This window comes from Triturus cristatus, chromosome 10, assembly GCF_964204655.1.
Source record: "Triturus cristatus chromosome 10, aTriCri1.1, whole genome shotgun sequence".
Lineage (NCBI taxonomy): Eukaryota > Metazoa > Chordata > Amphibia > Caudata > Salamandridae > Triturus > Triturus cristatus.
This window is the reverse complement of record NC_140593.1, coordinates 439,719,591-439,735,683: the sequence shown is the minus strand read 5'-3', so window position 1 is coordinate 439,735,683 and position 16,093 is coordinate 439,719,591. Positions and strand designations below refer to the sequence as shown.

Below are 16,093 nucleotides of genomic sequence, written 5' to 3'. Positions count from 1 at the left end.
CTTGCAGTGATGTGCTTTGGAGGGGAGGATGTAAGCGGTCTGTGGGCATATGAGGCTTCTGGGTTTTGAAAGCATTATTGAATGAGAATTGGTAAGAAAATGTGAAATGAGGAAGGCACAGCGAACACAGTGATTTGACCAATGCCAAAGGGGTTATCTAATGCACGTGCATCGGTGGAAGACGGTGCTTCTTGAGGTGAACTTGTGCTTTACAGACATGTTATGCGTTATGTAACAAATAACTCAGGAAGTATTGTCTGTGTGAGGATACAAGAGGGGAGGGGGATTCCAATTAATTAGGTTATTAAAAATGAATGTAACATTAGAAAGGTTATTTCAACATTTAGTAAGAAACAGCCTCACCTTTGTGAAGAGATAGGAAGTGAACCCCTGTGCCATGCTTTGTGGAATGTGAGCTGGTAGGGAGCTACTTAAAGAAAGTGTTGATGTCCCATTATGCACCACTGGATAGGATAAAGGGCAGTTGTTGACTACTCATAAAAGACTCATGTTGTCCCCTTGCCTCTCCCCTATAACTTATTTCTCTCCTTCCTTTTAATTTCTTCTTCTGCTCGATAGTGCTAGGAAGCAGTCCAAGTGGCACACGTGGTATTGAATCAGGTTACAGTCTAAAGCACTGTTTTCTCCTTTTCACTACAGCAGCTTTAACTTACTTCTCTGGCCTTGCAAAGCTGTGAGGAGACCCAATTTCAGCATGAAGCAGTTACAAAAAAGTGACATTACCTCACTTCCTCTGGCCTCTTTCGTACTTTCCATTTCCTCACCTCTACAGCACACTGACGCAAACAGCAGCATCAATTTTGCTTCACTAATAACCAAGACCATATAGCCTGAAAGGCCCCACAGTTGTTCCTAGTAAAGCATACAACAGTCCTTCACTAAGCCCACAGGGTTCAATAGAAAGCCCAGAAGTTACCTGTAAGTAGCCCAGAACAACCTGTTGTCTTCGTACCCTAACAGACCTGAAACAGCCCACAATCAACACTGAGGCAGTCCCTTCAAACCACACCAAGTTTACAATTGACTCCCACAAGGCTGACATTCCACACTCCAGATAGGTTAGTCACAAGGGACACTGTAGCCCTCTTGCATACAAGTGCATTCTTCCATTACTAGTTATGCACTTTTGCAAACTAACTATTCCACACCCCAAATTACTTTAGGCACTATGCATTATACTTCCACCCCATCATGATGTAAAGCAAATCACTCACCAGCCAGGATGCTGGGCTGTATTTGGACATTTAAATCACCTGACAGAAAAGTGGGGGCACGAAGTTTGGGTTCAACAGGAGGGCAGAGAGCAGAGCATAAGCTCCTAAACAAACTTAACAGCCCCTCTCATCTCCTGCAATCCAAGACTAAGAAGCAGGCAGGGGAAACCCCTCTGGTTAAGAACTAGCCATAGATACACCCAGTCCACACCAAAGGGGATCCACACCATCACTCTCCGCTGAAGTGAACATCACCCTGCCCCATGACTGACCATGGGTTGACTTCTCCCATTGCTACAATTCAATTTCTCATTTTTTCAAACCGCAGCATTCACTCCTGTGTGGATACAGCCAATTGGCTATAGAATTCGAATAGAGCCTGCTAATTCGGCCACTGTGGGTCATCCAGGGCTCTTAGATACACTGCAGGGGAAGCAAGTGCCTGCATCATGTCAAAGCTACACTGCCTTCCCGTTCTTCATGCCTCCTTAACTATGAAATGTGATTGGATTTTATAATGCAACATTCCAGACTGCTGATGAGCTGGAATGATAACTATTCATCCCAAATTTCTCCCCATCTGTTTCCACCCCAGTGGTAAACTGGTTGCCAGAAATCTGCCACATTATAGTGGCATTTGAGATCCACTGGTAGCAAATTGCGCTAGCAAAGCAATGTGTGATCTGTAGTGTGTGATTTGCACTATATAAATAGCAAGTGAGGCTACAATCAGGACTAAGGTACATTGGTATAACTTTGGAAGGATTGCCAGGCTGAACTAACTTGGGTGAAGTAGGGAAGTTTTAAGGAGGTCAGCAAAGAAGTGTGAGTTTTAGTACTGGAATAGCGTTAACTGTATGCGAGTATGGAGGTAAATGGTTAGAGAAGTTATGTTGTTAATATTAGCAAAGCAATGGGTCTTGGGACAGAAGAGTTGAGGTTTATTGGTAGAGCTGGGTGTTAGCGTTTGTGCTCAAGACTGGGGGTACACTGGAAAGACTGTATAGGTGATAATGCCAGAAACGCCATGGACAGCTGCAAATCAGGACTGATGTGAATGGGTGGATAATATGCTCCACTACCAAGTAGGCAAGGATCCAACTGCGCACACAACTACGAAGCTTTGGGTAAAGTTTGAGCACGATTCAATGATCTGGAATAGCAAGTTTTCTTTTATGTGCAATATTCACTATACCAAGCACATTAATTTGGTTCAACCTTAAATTGTGGCATTAACTGATCATGCATGGTTTTTTTAAAGAGGTTATGTCAACTAGCCATTCTGTCAACATTTTAACCCGCAGTTGATCTCCAGTGCACAGATGAAGAAAGTCTTTTGAGATAGCTAAAGATCTATTTAGCACAATTGTTAACAGAGGATAAGAATGTACAATTGCTTACCTCCTTCGAGTTAAGCAGTGAACATCGAGGTATTTTGCCCCAATATTCATCATCAGGAACAAGTTTATCATCCAGTAAACGATAAATGCAGTTGGTTTCTATGATTGCATTTTCATACTTCTCATCTTCATCTGGCTCTCCAGCACCTGAGGAATAAAAACACAAACTGGTCTTGATCACGGATAAAGCCGCACTAAATTACAAAGTACAAAAAGACACAGCTACATGCTTCGACCCTCATGCAACCCTCAGGTGTCAGTCATAAAAAACAAAACAGAGGCCGAGGAGCCAACCTGCAGTCTGGATTTTTGCATCACTTGCAAGAGATAAAAAAAACACATAAGTGGTACATAGTCTGCATGTCAAATAAAATAGTTTACCATCGGTAACAATATATCAAGTGGATATTCTATCTTCCTTCTGAAAACTCACCACGGGACTATCCTCAGGCCCCCAGACTGGATTCTCAAACATTAAGCAGAAAAAAAACCTCCAGCACCACCAGGTAGCACCACATATTTAGGTAGAACTTGATTCTCCCCAGATGTGAGGACATCAGGCTATAAATGGCATTGGCTTGGGCCCTGGGGTTAGTTTGTTAAACCACTCCTAACCCCCCCAAAAATACATTCCACTGAATCAATGCATGTGGATAGAAACCAAGAAGGCATTAACGACAAAATCACAGCAGTTCAAACACTTGCATACCTTGGTATCGTATTAAAGGAACGAGCTTATCAGGAGAGGATGGAGGAGGCAGAAGAGTCTGCGGGAAGATTTAGTTGCCATCAGAAATATTGTTAACAAAAGTAAGTAATTTTGCTCTGATGGACATTTCTCCCTGCAGATTCCTTACCTTTTGAATGAGTTCCAAGGCAAGAGGAAAGGGCTGAGAAGTTCTGATAAATCAAGAAGTGATGCATCCGCCCTGCATGCCAGAGCTGTGAGGCAATAATGTACTGCAAACATATGTGAGACCAAGTAGCTGCCTTGCAAATATCAGATCCTGGGACTCGCCAATATCCTCCCCATCTTTACCTCCCCAGGTAAAAGCAGTTGAATTAGCCATAATCCTTGTGAAGTGGAAACGAATGCCATCCAGAGAGTCTGGCTTGCCCAACGCATAGCAAAACTTTATGTAGCGAGTAACCCAATGTGAAATTGTATGCTTAGCTAATGCTTTGCTCTCTAAAACTCCAGCAAAGCCAACAAACCGCTTGTCATCCATTGTGTCCTGCCAGGAGTAGAGGCTAGAAGATATTGCAAACCTGGGATCCAGTCTGCAATTTTTCTCCTTCCTTGGTGGAGTGAGAGGGGGAAAAAAAAACAAATAGAAGTGTGATCGACTTGCATATGTGCCTATGTGTAAGGCAAACACTACCTTCAGTAAGAGCGAAGGGCCAGTGTGAAAAACCAAATGATCTGCGTAGAAAACTGGATGATAGCAGGAACAAAAAGGACCTGTAATTCACCAACCTACAGGCCAGTTACTGCAAGCAGAATATAGCTATTAATGATCATGCAACTGTGCATTGGTTTGAATGGAGAAGCCATGTGGAAGGTCATCACCAAATTCAAACCTCACAGTAGATGCACGGGAGAACACAAGTAGATTACCATTTTTAAATAATCAGTCACTGGTGGCATGTTGAGGACTGATCAGAGAGACACAGGAAGATGAACAAGACAGGCAAATCCACTTTTATGGTGACAACCATCAAGTCCTGCCGTGCAAGAGTTGGCAGAAAGCACAGAACATTCGAGAGGCAAACATGGATGGGATTCAAACATTGACTCGTGTCAAACTTTACCTAGCATCCCACAAAAAATATATTTAGTGGCTGCTAAAACAGAAGCCATCTCTGCAGGTATCCAGAAGGTCTATATTTGGAACCCATCAATGTACACATGCAGAGCTGCCACATCAGAGGATGGAAGGTAGGACCCAACCTGCTGTGAAAGCAGGTTCACACAGAGTGGGAAGATAAGAGGGGAGTTGAATGCTGAGTTTCAGCAGATCAGTGTAAATAGCCCTTGTTCAACGTGGTGTAATTAAGAACTGAGTTCTGCCTTGCTTTGCCCTCCTTCAGAAGTGGAATCAGCAAGAATGCATAAAGCAGAAAATGACCACCTGACCCATAGGCATTCATCAGAGAACCATTCAAAGGCCTCCATTCTTATTGTGCAACAAAAAGTAAATTAAAATCCCATGCCTCTCTCCTCCAAGGGTACCACTTCTGTGGCCCCTTTGGTCACCAGGGCACAAACCTGTTTCTTAAAGATAGAGACCTGTGCTGCAGAGCACTGCCTAACAAGAGGGCAGTGGAGAAAGGAAGGGGAGAATGCAGCCCTTGAGGCCAAACTAGAGCACCCAGCAATCAGGTTTTTTGGCTACAAATTGGTGGCCAAATGAGACCGTTCTAGACCTCACCTGACCTCCCTCTGCAAGCTTGTGGTGGACAAAGGTGAAGTCAGGGGTTTTGCTATGGAGGACCCAGTAGAGAATGGAAGAGACTATGGATGCTGCTATTGACTATGTTGGTGTCCCTTAGGTCCACTCTTGCCCTAAATGCAGTGTTACAGCTGATGGCCAACTGGACCAAGTGGGAATATTGTTGTTGACGTGACAATTGTTCTCTGGAGAAACCCTAAAAGCAATCGTATAGCTGGGGAAAATGGGCCCACTGAGCACACCATGGCACAACTTGTTTTAAAAACTTGCATAAAATGGTCGCCCTTCTGTGCATTCTTGAGTGCTTTCTGGTGCATCAATGCTAAGTAACCACAATAGCTCAAATCAATGTTTCGGCAGAATCCAGGACGCTCTCGAAGAGGTTTGGTAGCATCCAAAATTGGCTGAACACTGCTTCATGTAATTGGGAAAACCGATTATGGTCATTTTTGCCAGGCCACACAAAACGTGGACATAATGGCCAAGAAGGCCCATGGGCTTTGGCAGTGTGCAGAAATAGGCTGCCTGAAGCAAAGACATTTGAGACCAAAGCCTTTGACATGCAATCTAAAGGAGCTGTTGGGATTCAGGTCGGCAGAAGAGGCTGACAGCACCTAGAGTCTTGTGAAAAAAACATTTTGGATCAGAAAGGGTGGGCCTAAATCACTGGGTGGTTTGTCTGTGGAACTGCCAGGCCCGAAAAACGACTTCTCCCAGGCAGCCAAAACAGTCTACAAGAGAGCCTCGAACACTATCAACCATTCTGCAACTGCTTAGGACAACTGTAGGATTTCAGTCAAGATGTTGGACTTTGTCTCAGCAGTAAGCGAGGGCAGGTTCAGCATTTCCACAGCTTTCTACCAAGGGGGGGTATGGTTGTGATGGATGCAGAATGTCTCCTTCCAGCAAGGTGTCATGGCCACTAACGTTCTCTAGGTTCAAGTAGAAGCCAAAGCCCTTCGAGGGAAGAAGTTATTAGCCTCAGTGTGATCTTCCCTTGTGCACCGATAGTCTATTGGGGAATTCCAAGCCATCAGAATTTGATCAGAAGAGTTACTTTGACAGGGCAAATTTCTGGACTCCAAAGAAGTGTTTTGACAGAGACAGTCATCAAAACAAGCATGAACCACTCTTTGGCAAATAATCTCAGTGGCCAACTTTGAAGGTTGAATTGTAGCTGTAATCAGAGAGCCAGTGACTGCATTGTAGATGTCACTAGATGGACAAGGGTCAGCTGTTGTAGGCAGAGCGTCAGTGCTTTATTTGTAAAATAGGGGTCGGTGCTCAAAGCGCTGATCATTCACCCATGGCTGGCACTATAAAATGTCAGTGTAATTAGCAAGGATGCACAGTCCTGAATCCACCTCATGCCTCTTTAATTCACTGCGAGTCACTCCCTGCCACGTTACACTCTTAAAGGTGTCTGCTTTCTCCCTTGCTTACTGATTTGTGTTTCTTTTCCTCCATCTTGTTAGTTTCTCCCTCTGTAGGCGCAAAATAAATGCTGCCCCCCCCCCCCCCCCGCCACCAGCTCAAATTAGGCACTGCAGGGGGTTCTTGCAGAAGCAAGGATTGGAGGCACCAAAAGATCATACCCACAGCCCATTAATCAGAGAACAGCTCAGTGGGGAGCAGGTCATCCTGATTATGTCCAGCATGACCTGCTGAAAGTCCAACCTTGGAAGGGTCAGCATATGAAGTTTGAAAGTCTAGCTTACGCCCCTTCAGAAACTGGCTACAACAAGGAGGAATAGCCTGGTGTCAGGGAATGCCAGAGTCTCCAGAGAGTCCAAGGGGCAAGACCGTTATTTGGGGAGAATAAGATTTCTCCTTATGGGGTTGTTTTTTTTGCAGGAATATCACCTATGGGATGGTTCTAGGTCTAGAGAGTAATCTAAAGGAGTGGATGAAGGGCTGCTTATGGATATCCATTTGTGCCATTACTTCCGGGCTGGCTAAACCTGCCTTTAAACCCACACAGTACCACCTGGAAGCTCTGGAGAGCTAATGTTGGGTAAAAAGGTTCTAAATCCAGTCTTATGCCTGGGGGTGTACATAAAGAGGAATCTGCAAGAATTTGACCTTATCGAACAATTGCCCTGGAGGGTACAAGATTTTATGGATTCGAGGCTAGAAAACTTTTAGTGCAGATTAAGTCTCAAGATAGAGATATTCACAGTTCCCTGGGCAGGAAGTATAGATATGAAAATGTAGAAGCATACACATTTAGGATTTCCACAGTACAAACATAGTAAAGTAACAAAAAATGTCCTTAAAAGCCATATTCGAAACTGGGAACCTTGTAAACGTAGCTGATCGAACATGACAAGTATAACAAAAACTGACTAAAGTAGGTGACAAAGAATTCATCAAGATATGGCGCTTTACATCACAGTATATGCAGCCAAGTATTTAGTTCTAGACCACCAAAATCAATGTCTGCTACTAAATATTCAGCTCATTACCAACCGTAGGCATGAGTCATGACATCCTTTTGTAAAGACCTAGTCTGTGAACCTCCCACTATAAAGAAATTGTTTAGCGTTTCTTCCATAAATACCCTAAATTAGGTGGCTGTCAATCAGAATCTGCTTTAGTACGTTACTCGTTACTTTCCACAAAATCTCTAGAAACCTAAATATTCCATTGTGTGGACAATGTCTTAATCTATTGGGTATGTACTGCAAGACAGATTAGTACAGGAGACCAGATTGTTGATGTTTTCATGCATATTGTGAGGTTATCTTGGGGAATAAGAGGGCTCTAGAAGTGTTCGTTCCATGCCAGATTTCCAGACTAACCACAGACCAAGTAAATGATTCCCGATTATATTAATTGCAGCAGCATTTTCTCACATGCATATCTTGAAAAACAGCATGCCACCAGCTCTTAGTGACAAGAGGACTAAGTAAATGAAGCAGAACTTGCTTCGCTTCACCAAATGCATCAGTTGTACTGCACAATTGTGTTAACATCTAGCCAAGATGGTTTTCATCCTTATTAAAAGCAAGTAACCAAAGATTTGACCTTTCTTAAATTATTTCTGAAAACATACTTAAATTCACAAATTAAACCCTGAAAGGGTTCACTGTACGCTAGTTCGAAGTGGCGCAACAAGATTTAAGTACAAGATTCAAGGGATAGACTAATGCAAATACAGCACTGAGGATCTCACCTCTGCCAACTACTTATCTCTATAATTCATCAGTTTACCCATTTCAGTCAAAGCCTTAAATTTGTTAGATTTCAGACCATTCTGCATTTTATTTCATAGTCCCACTAGTTTTGTAACTGGACACTTAATTGTCAATATAGACAATGTCTGTGCCCATGTTATATAGGTTAGAGCTTGAAATATTCCTGTTGATGTTAGGAGATTGAATCAAGAGAAAAACCAAAAACTTAAAAAATGAAAATTAATTTAATCTGGACCAACCAGAATGATCAAGTTAATTATGCAGAGTAACATATCCTTGGCAACAAGTGAAACATCTGCAGAATTTTAAGAAATCTTGAAAGGCATTTATTTAAGGAAACTAAACGCTCATTCTGGCAGTGCAGTTTCATCTCAATTAAAGAAAACTTCAATTATCGCCATATGTTTCATGGATTAATGTGCGTCAGCAGACACTCAACTTATTTAAAGGGTCTTTAACATTTGTAATTGAACTGTATATGGGGAATCTTACCATTGTGGCCTACTCCAATGATGTCGACAGACCATTTTCCAAGTGTTTTAAGACACTTCATCATAGGGAAAAGTTCTAGTAAGTATCCGAAGGCACAAACGAATACTTGAAAGAGATAGAGTAGCCTTTTAAGGATCACCCAGAACTCTCCTGAAGTTTACTGGGCACAAGATATGTACTCAAGCCTCTACTAATTACTAGAGCCACTGAAGCGTGGTCTGGAATGCCGACGTTCTCCAGTGGATGTAGGTCCTACTCTTGACTGCTGTGAGGTCCATTTTTTAATAAGGAGGAAAAGCTGCTAGAAATTAAACTCTTTCCCTTTGAAGCAATTTAGCTTGTCGTGAATCTCGGATACTTTTGCCTAACAAGTGTCTCTGGTGGTTAAACACTGCTGCGATCTCCAGACTTCTATGCACCATCTAGAAGCTCTGGAACATCTGCTTGAAACAGTTTCACAATAAAAATCAGGCAAGGCTAAGTAGTGTTGACTTCACTTTCAAATGTGTGATTTCTGGGATTACCCATCACAAATGTGCTATTTGACACTCACAGGATTATGTAAAGAAAAAACAACTAAAATGACACGGGTCTTTAAGGACAGAGAGTTCATTGTCATGTAATTGAATCAGCTATTTTGCAAGCAGAGCATGTAAACAGTTCAATGATCTACACCCACCCCTCCCCAATTACAAATGTATTGTCTAGTATTTTCACTTTTTATATGCACCATGATTGGACCAAAATATAGATTATGGCGTGAGATGGATGTGGACTTCAAGACTTATTTGTGTCCCATATAATGGAACAGACATCCCAAATAACAAGCATTGGCATAGCCAATAGGTCTCGCCTTTGGGACCGTATAAGTGTTTAGCTATGAAACAGTTGCAAAACTAAATACTTGTAAGGTCCCAAAAGCGAGACCTATTTGCTTTGATCACGTTCAAACATCAAAGCGGGCCGTGAAAGTAACCGCGGTGCGCACCCCCGCGCACATGCACTGTAGCTCTATGCTGGCCTGGTAGCACTTTTTGGAGCCCTCTCAATAAGTCTCGCCAGACCAGCGCATGCGCTGGGTCAGGCGAGACCTAAAAATGACAAGATCTGGTCAAATGGGTCTGGACAGGCCAATGGGGGATTATATATTCTAGAGCGGTCTAGAAATCCCAAATGCAAACAAAGTGACAATTTATTACTTGCTTCTCATTGCCATTCTCATGATCTGCGTCATCATACCACTGCAAGTGATTTTCAAAACGTCCATTGATTGCACTTTCTGAAACCACTTATCTGGTGTACAATTTTTCCCCCTTCTGACACATAGCCCTTTAAACCAGCAGAAAATCCTACCTCCATTTTACACATGGCAGAACAGACCAAGTTTTAACATGTTGATTGTCTATGGAAATTAAAGAGAAGCCAAAGTTCCTTGCAAACAAGAGAAAAAGGATAATATGGAAGTCAACATCATTGCATATAGCAATGCTACAGAATGGGAGATTAAAACTTAGTTTATGGCCTGACAGGGATAATTTAGGCACCACGATGGAAGAATGAATGCATTATAAGAGACCTCCTGAACAAATATCATGCAAGGAGAAACCATAGTGTCAAGAGAGGGTGCTGGAAGATGTAGAAGACATTTCTTTATACAGAAAATGAAAACCTTAATTGTGGTGCTAATAAAAAGTACTTGTGAAAGGAAAATTAAACACTAGTTAAAACAATTGTGTTGGCAGGCCGATTGTTGTGCATATAAAAAAAACAAAAATGGGGGGGTGGACAAAACACTGGTAAAATATTCCATAGTAAGATTAGTCTCTTGGAATAGAGTAGATCTAAGAATTATGGCAAAAAAAGACAAGGGAGGCAAAAATGTCTGATTCAAATTTGGCAGGACATTTCAATGAAATGTTCAACAGTCCAGGGACGCCTGAGACAATCCGCGATTCCCACTTACCTAACAGAACGCAATGCAAGAGAAAAAAGGTGGAACTAACTGACCATTATCTATGAGATGAACAAGTAACAAATCATTTTAAATTGCAAAAGCAGATGGAATGCATCAGGTCCACATCTGACCCTTAAGGTACCAACAGGACTGCAGCAGCCACATTAGTTTGTCACAGCTTGGAACCACAGCTACAACAATAGGAACCACAGCACAAGTTGTAACGGCTGCAACTACGTCACTAGCACAGTAGCAAAAGCAGCAACAGCAGCAGCAACAATAGCAGATAGTGCGGAATCTTCTGCAAAGGTCTCGAGGAAACAATGAGAATCTTAGATGTTCATGTAGAGCAGATTAATAAACCTCTCCATTAAGTGACAACCCAGGCATTCTGGCTTCCACCTTCACAAATGAAATGATAGATTGTGACAAGTGTTTAGATTGGGACACGCCAGTGGCCACTAATATGTTATTTCCTTTTTTGATAAGGTGTGCGTTTTATACTCTTAACGGAGTCAGAACTATAAAACGGAATGGGAAAAACACTAAAAAGAAATAGGAAGAATTGCCTAGCCATTTGCATAACAGCAACAACCAGACTAAGAGGCTGTTAAATCCGTGAAGAAATCCAAACAATTTTTCTCTAAAATCATAGGTTACATAGAGGTTGGTCTGAAAGGGGGTTGGTTGAAGGGCAAGACATATTACATTTTGTCAGAGTATTCAGGATTATTGTGCTGGATGAGCAACTTCAGTTATGTTCCCATTAGACGACTGTTTGACCAGAACTAGCAATTGGGGATCTTTCAGAAATATCTTTGCAACACAATAACAGCTGTATAATGGAAACCCATTTGCTTAAACCGTTGTCGATGGGCCACTGTGATTTAAACTGTATTGTGGCTCTATAAAAAAAATTATGCATACAAAAAAGTAAACTTCCTCTAAATCTTTCAATCTCGTACCGAATTATTCTCAGACGTCAGATGCAATTTGCTCAAGAGGAATCCTCTCTAAAAAGAAGCTATGTCCTCAAAACACTACACCAGCAGTATCAGCAGAAAAAGCATGGAGAGAGGTTTAGAATGCACTTTGGGCGAGAATGAATGACAATCATGCACACATGCTGTGGACCACAGTGCCTTAAGCAAAATCTTATGAACCTTAAAAAACAGACTTCTTCCAAAAAGGCCTGGCACTTGCTCCAGAAAAGAGTGAAAACAATCATGCGCTGTCAAAGTGAAGACAATGCTAAAATACTAAGTTACAACTTACCTTGGTATTCTGATTGACCGCTTAAAAGCTTCCAAAATTCCTTGGCTGCATGAGTGTGGGTATTTATTCCCTCTTCTATGGTCTGCACATAGGAAGCTCTACATCCAAGTTCTCTCTTTGTCTGGATCAAAGTTGCAAGCTCCGAAGCCTAAAAAAAAAGTCACTGTTTTAGTAAGACCTATCACATAATGTAGCTATGGAGTGAAATTAAATGCAGGACAGTAATCTTGTTTAAAAGAAAGCTGCACAGACCGTTAAACACAGCTGCTTTACTGTTGTGAAAAGTCAAAACATTTTTAGATGTAGATAAACTATGTTTTCGTTAGTGCTCTATATTCTGTGTCGGGGTGGAGGAGAACATGGTCAGTGCTGCCTGTTAAGAAGGCTCAAACTGAACGATTGATATAGTTCAATGACTGCCGATTCAGCACATCCCTTCTCCAGGAGCATCGTTATAGCATGGGGATTTCAACAGCTCTAGTAACCACCAATTTCTCTGAAAGAAGAGGTTAAGCTGGTTGAGAAACATGTAGTCTAAAATCTAGGACCACTAGTATTGATCTAAAGCATACTTTAGGGTCTGCCTCCGATTGTTATCATTTTCTCCAACCCTAAACACTGTTGATCTACAATTTTTTATTTCCAAGTTACTTGCAAAGTTTTCCATTGACCATCTGGCTAGGTAGATGCCGTACAATTATAGTGAAATACATTTTCTGCAGAGTTGCTGGATAAGTTGAAACAGTTGTGGTCTAAAATACCATCTACAGCACACAGTGAGGCTTGCTCGGAGACTGGGCAGTAAAAATTAAGAAGAGAAGTCTGGGCCTGTTGGAAGACAAAATGCAACATGTAGCACACATTAACTGAAGGATCTGGAGAACTAAGCAAAAAGTTCAAAATATACATAGACAGCTGCCTTGAGAAATACATGGTTATGAGACAATTGCGAAAACTTGTCCCCCTCCTTTCAACTGCCTCGCTGCAAACGATCGTATCAGCCACAATTTTATCCAGATTGAATTACGGCAATGCCCTATACATAGGTCTCCCTCAGAAGTTGACTAATAAGTTACAGGTGGTGTGGAATGACTCTGCTAGACTCATCTTTAGGTTGCCAAGATGGGCCCACGCCTCCCCCCCCCCCCCTCCCTCCCCCCTCCCCCTCCCCCCCCCCTACCCCCTCCCCCCCCCCTGCTTCGTAAACTGCACTGGCTTCCAATCAAACAGAGCTAGATTTAAGGGCCTCTGTATCGCCCACAAGGCAATCCATGGAAAAGCCCCGGCCTATATTAAAGAACGCCTGAAAAACTATGTTCCGAGTCACACCCTGCGCTCGTCCGAGACCTGTCGCCTGGCCACTCCAGGCTACAAAACTTCATCCAACGGAGGTCGAGGATTCTCCAACCAGCTCCCACAACTTTGGAATCAACTGCCCGAAACCTGCGCAAGGAACTGGCACTCTTCCCATTCAGAAAACAGCTTAAGACGCTTCTGTTCAAAGACGCACTTGACACGGCTTAATGGGCATACTATACGGCCATGTACCATGGACCCATGACAACCTCTGGTAACTCAAGCGCTTAGAGACCTGCCGGTGATTAGCACTATATAAAAATCAATCAGTTAACAATAACAAACGTGGAGACTATTAAGGACCAAAATGAGTAATGTATACCAAAGACCAAAGTGTTTAAGTTATGGTTCATGATTTAATTTCCTCTCCATGAAGCAATTTCTACAGTTCGAGGAGCACTTTTGTCAGGTAGGCTTGGGACATGCTGACAGCAGTGGCAAAGAAGGCAAAAAAGGAATACGCTGTCAAAGTAGAGAAAATGATGAATATGAATTTACTGAAATATGAAGTGATGGAGCGGGTAGTACAAAATTTTGTATACCTCCCCCATTCTGCATGAAAATACTAGTCGAATAATCTATTAATATTAAATGTGTGCATGTTTATTAATCAACATTATTAATATTCGAATTACATGTGGGATTTACATATTGCATGGCTAAATAACTATTGACTAAAATCCGTACGCATACTAACAGTAGTATATGTAATAAATAGAATATTGCATGATATATGTTGCTTTGTGGTGTCTTTGTAATGTTGGCCGAGAAGAGGACTAAAAGGGTGAATATAATTGCTTAAAATGTCGCTATACGCTAGATCAATTCCAGGACATAGAGGGATTAGTAGGGGGTTAACATTAGATTTATTATTTCTATGCATTAATTACTTTTTGTGTTTGTTTCGCTTAAGTTGGCGTTTGGGCCTAAAACTCAAAATGGCCGCGGGCGCGACACTACGAAGTGGCCACTGTCCCATGAGGCATGGCGTGAAGTGCGCAGAAGCAACAAAGTCTTCCAGACCTAGTCGTGAACCCTGATCTCCGTTTACCCAAGCAAGGACTCTGTGGGATGACAGCCAAGACAAAAGATAATAGACTCACAGTAAACCAGAACGGACTGACTTTAAATGAACTTGTGACATCCCCCCTTGAACTGTACCAAAAACCCAAACTTTAGAATCGGACGATCTCAACCAACCAATCACGACCGTATTAAAACAAAATGTATCTTCTTGCTTTGATTTTAGTATAAAAATACACAGTAGAATAGAGAAAATCGCTAATGGCAAATCGCTTATGGCTAATCGCTAATCGTCCTTATTGCAACCGCTTTTTCCGATGACGACGGTGACGCTATGCAAACTCTACTACTTAGGGTGACTGCTGCGTTTTCCTGAATCCTAGATGGTCCAGATGCTGCCCAATTATTTGATGACTGCGAACTTTTCCTAATTCTATGGGCACTGACAGATGCTTGCACGTCTCTGGTCTTTGCCGATCCATTGAGACTGCAGTGTGATGAGCAAAGAACTTTGAAGTTTGACAACTGACTGCAATATGAACCAATGACTTCGAGGACTCCAAATAACCAGATTAGGTAAATATGATGTTCTGTGCTATATATTGAAATTTGATATAAATTTCCAAATGCAAATAGAAATCTTCCAGAAAATTAGATAAACAGATATTGATTAACAAAATAATGAGTTTGTGGTTTATTGAGGAAGGTAAGATCTAAATCTTAAATGTGTTTTAGCTGGTTCTAAATCACCATCAACCAATCCAACTAAATGATTAATCGATCATTGTGGGAGGAGTGCCTTGATTAGGAATGAGATCTGTAGGTGGAAGGGGTACCGATGTATATTGTTGCAAATTCATTTTTCTTTCCATATAGGTTATAAGGTGTTCCCCCTCACATGCCGAGCGCTTGAACCGTTCATCCCTCCTGATTGTGTGCAGACTGTGGAATAGTTATTTATTTTTTATTTTATTATTTTATTTATGTGTTTTATAGAGCGCGAACTTGACCCGTTAGGGTATCAGAGCGCTTTACAGGGGAGCAAAGCAATATACAGACAGATTTAGAGTCGACCAGTTACAGCTCAAGTAGCAGTATAGTGCAGGAATATATATACACAAAGCATGTATTTACATATTACATAACCGATTACAAAGAGCGACAAACCATATTTACAGAGTACATTTTCAATAATTCTGACCCGGTCCCAAGATTCTGGTGTTTCGGGAGACCCGGTAGTTAGGGGGGAGGTAGTGGGCCGTCATAGGCTATGCCAAAGAAGTAGTTGAGGTAGTGTTAGACGAGAAATTTGCCCATAAGGAAGATTTTGGCATCCTTTTTGAAGTGAGACAGTGAGGGGATTCTTCTGATGTGGGGTGGGAGAGAGTTCCATATTCGTGGAGCAGCCCCTGAGAAGGCCCGATTGTACGTTTTTTTTTTCCGAAAACGTGCAGGTTGGAGCAGGAAATCCCTGGCGGATCTGGAGTTTCTGGTTCCTCCGGAGATCGTGAGTTTCTGTGTCAGATATGCGGGGGAGTTAGAGTGTAAAGCTTTGTGCGTGATGCATGCTAGTTTGAGCTGTATTCTTGCCTCCAAGGGAAGCCAGTTGAGAGCTTTCAGGTGTGGGGAAATATGATCGTATTTCCTAGTGCCAGTCAGTAGTCTGGCAGCCGCGTTGAGGCAGGCTTTTAGAGGTGCCAGGGAGATC

General features: G+C 42.1%; 1 protein-coding gene across 36 annotated transcripts in view; it reads right to left on the bottom strand.

Annotated features, from left to right (window-relative positions):
- Positions 1–16,093, bottom strand: part of SVIL (supervillin) — a 635,411-nt gene that overhangs the window by 114,502 nt on the left and 504,816 nt on the right. For all 36 annotated transcript variants that reach the window (XM_085631809.1, XM_085631813.1, XM_085631820.1 and 33 more), the window contains 2 exons: positions 12,007–12,154; positions 2,637–2,782 (listed from right to left, as the gene is read on the bottom strand). In XM_085631809.1, coding sequence (XP_085487935.1) covers positions 2,637–2,782; positions 12,007–12,154 — 294 coding nt within the window. The remainder of the gene's footprint in view (positions 1–2,636; positions 2,783–12,006; positions 12,155–16,093) is intronic.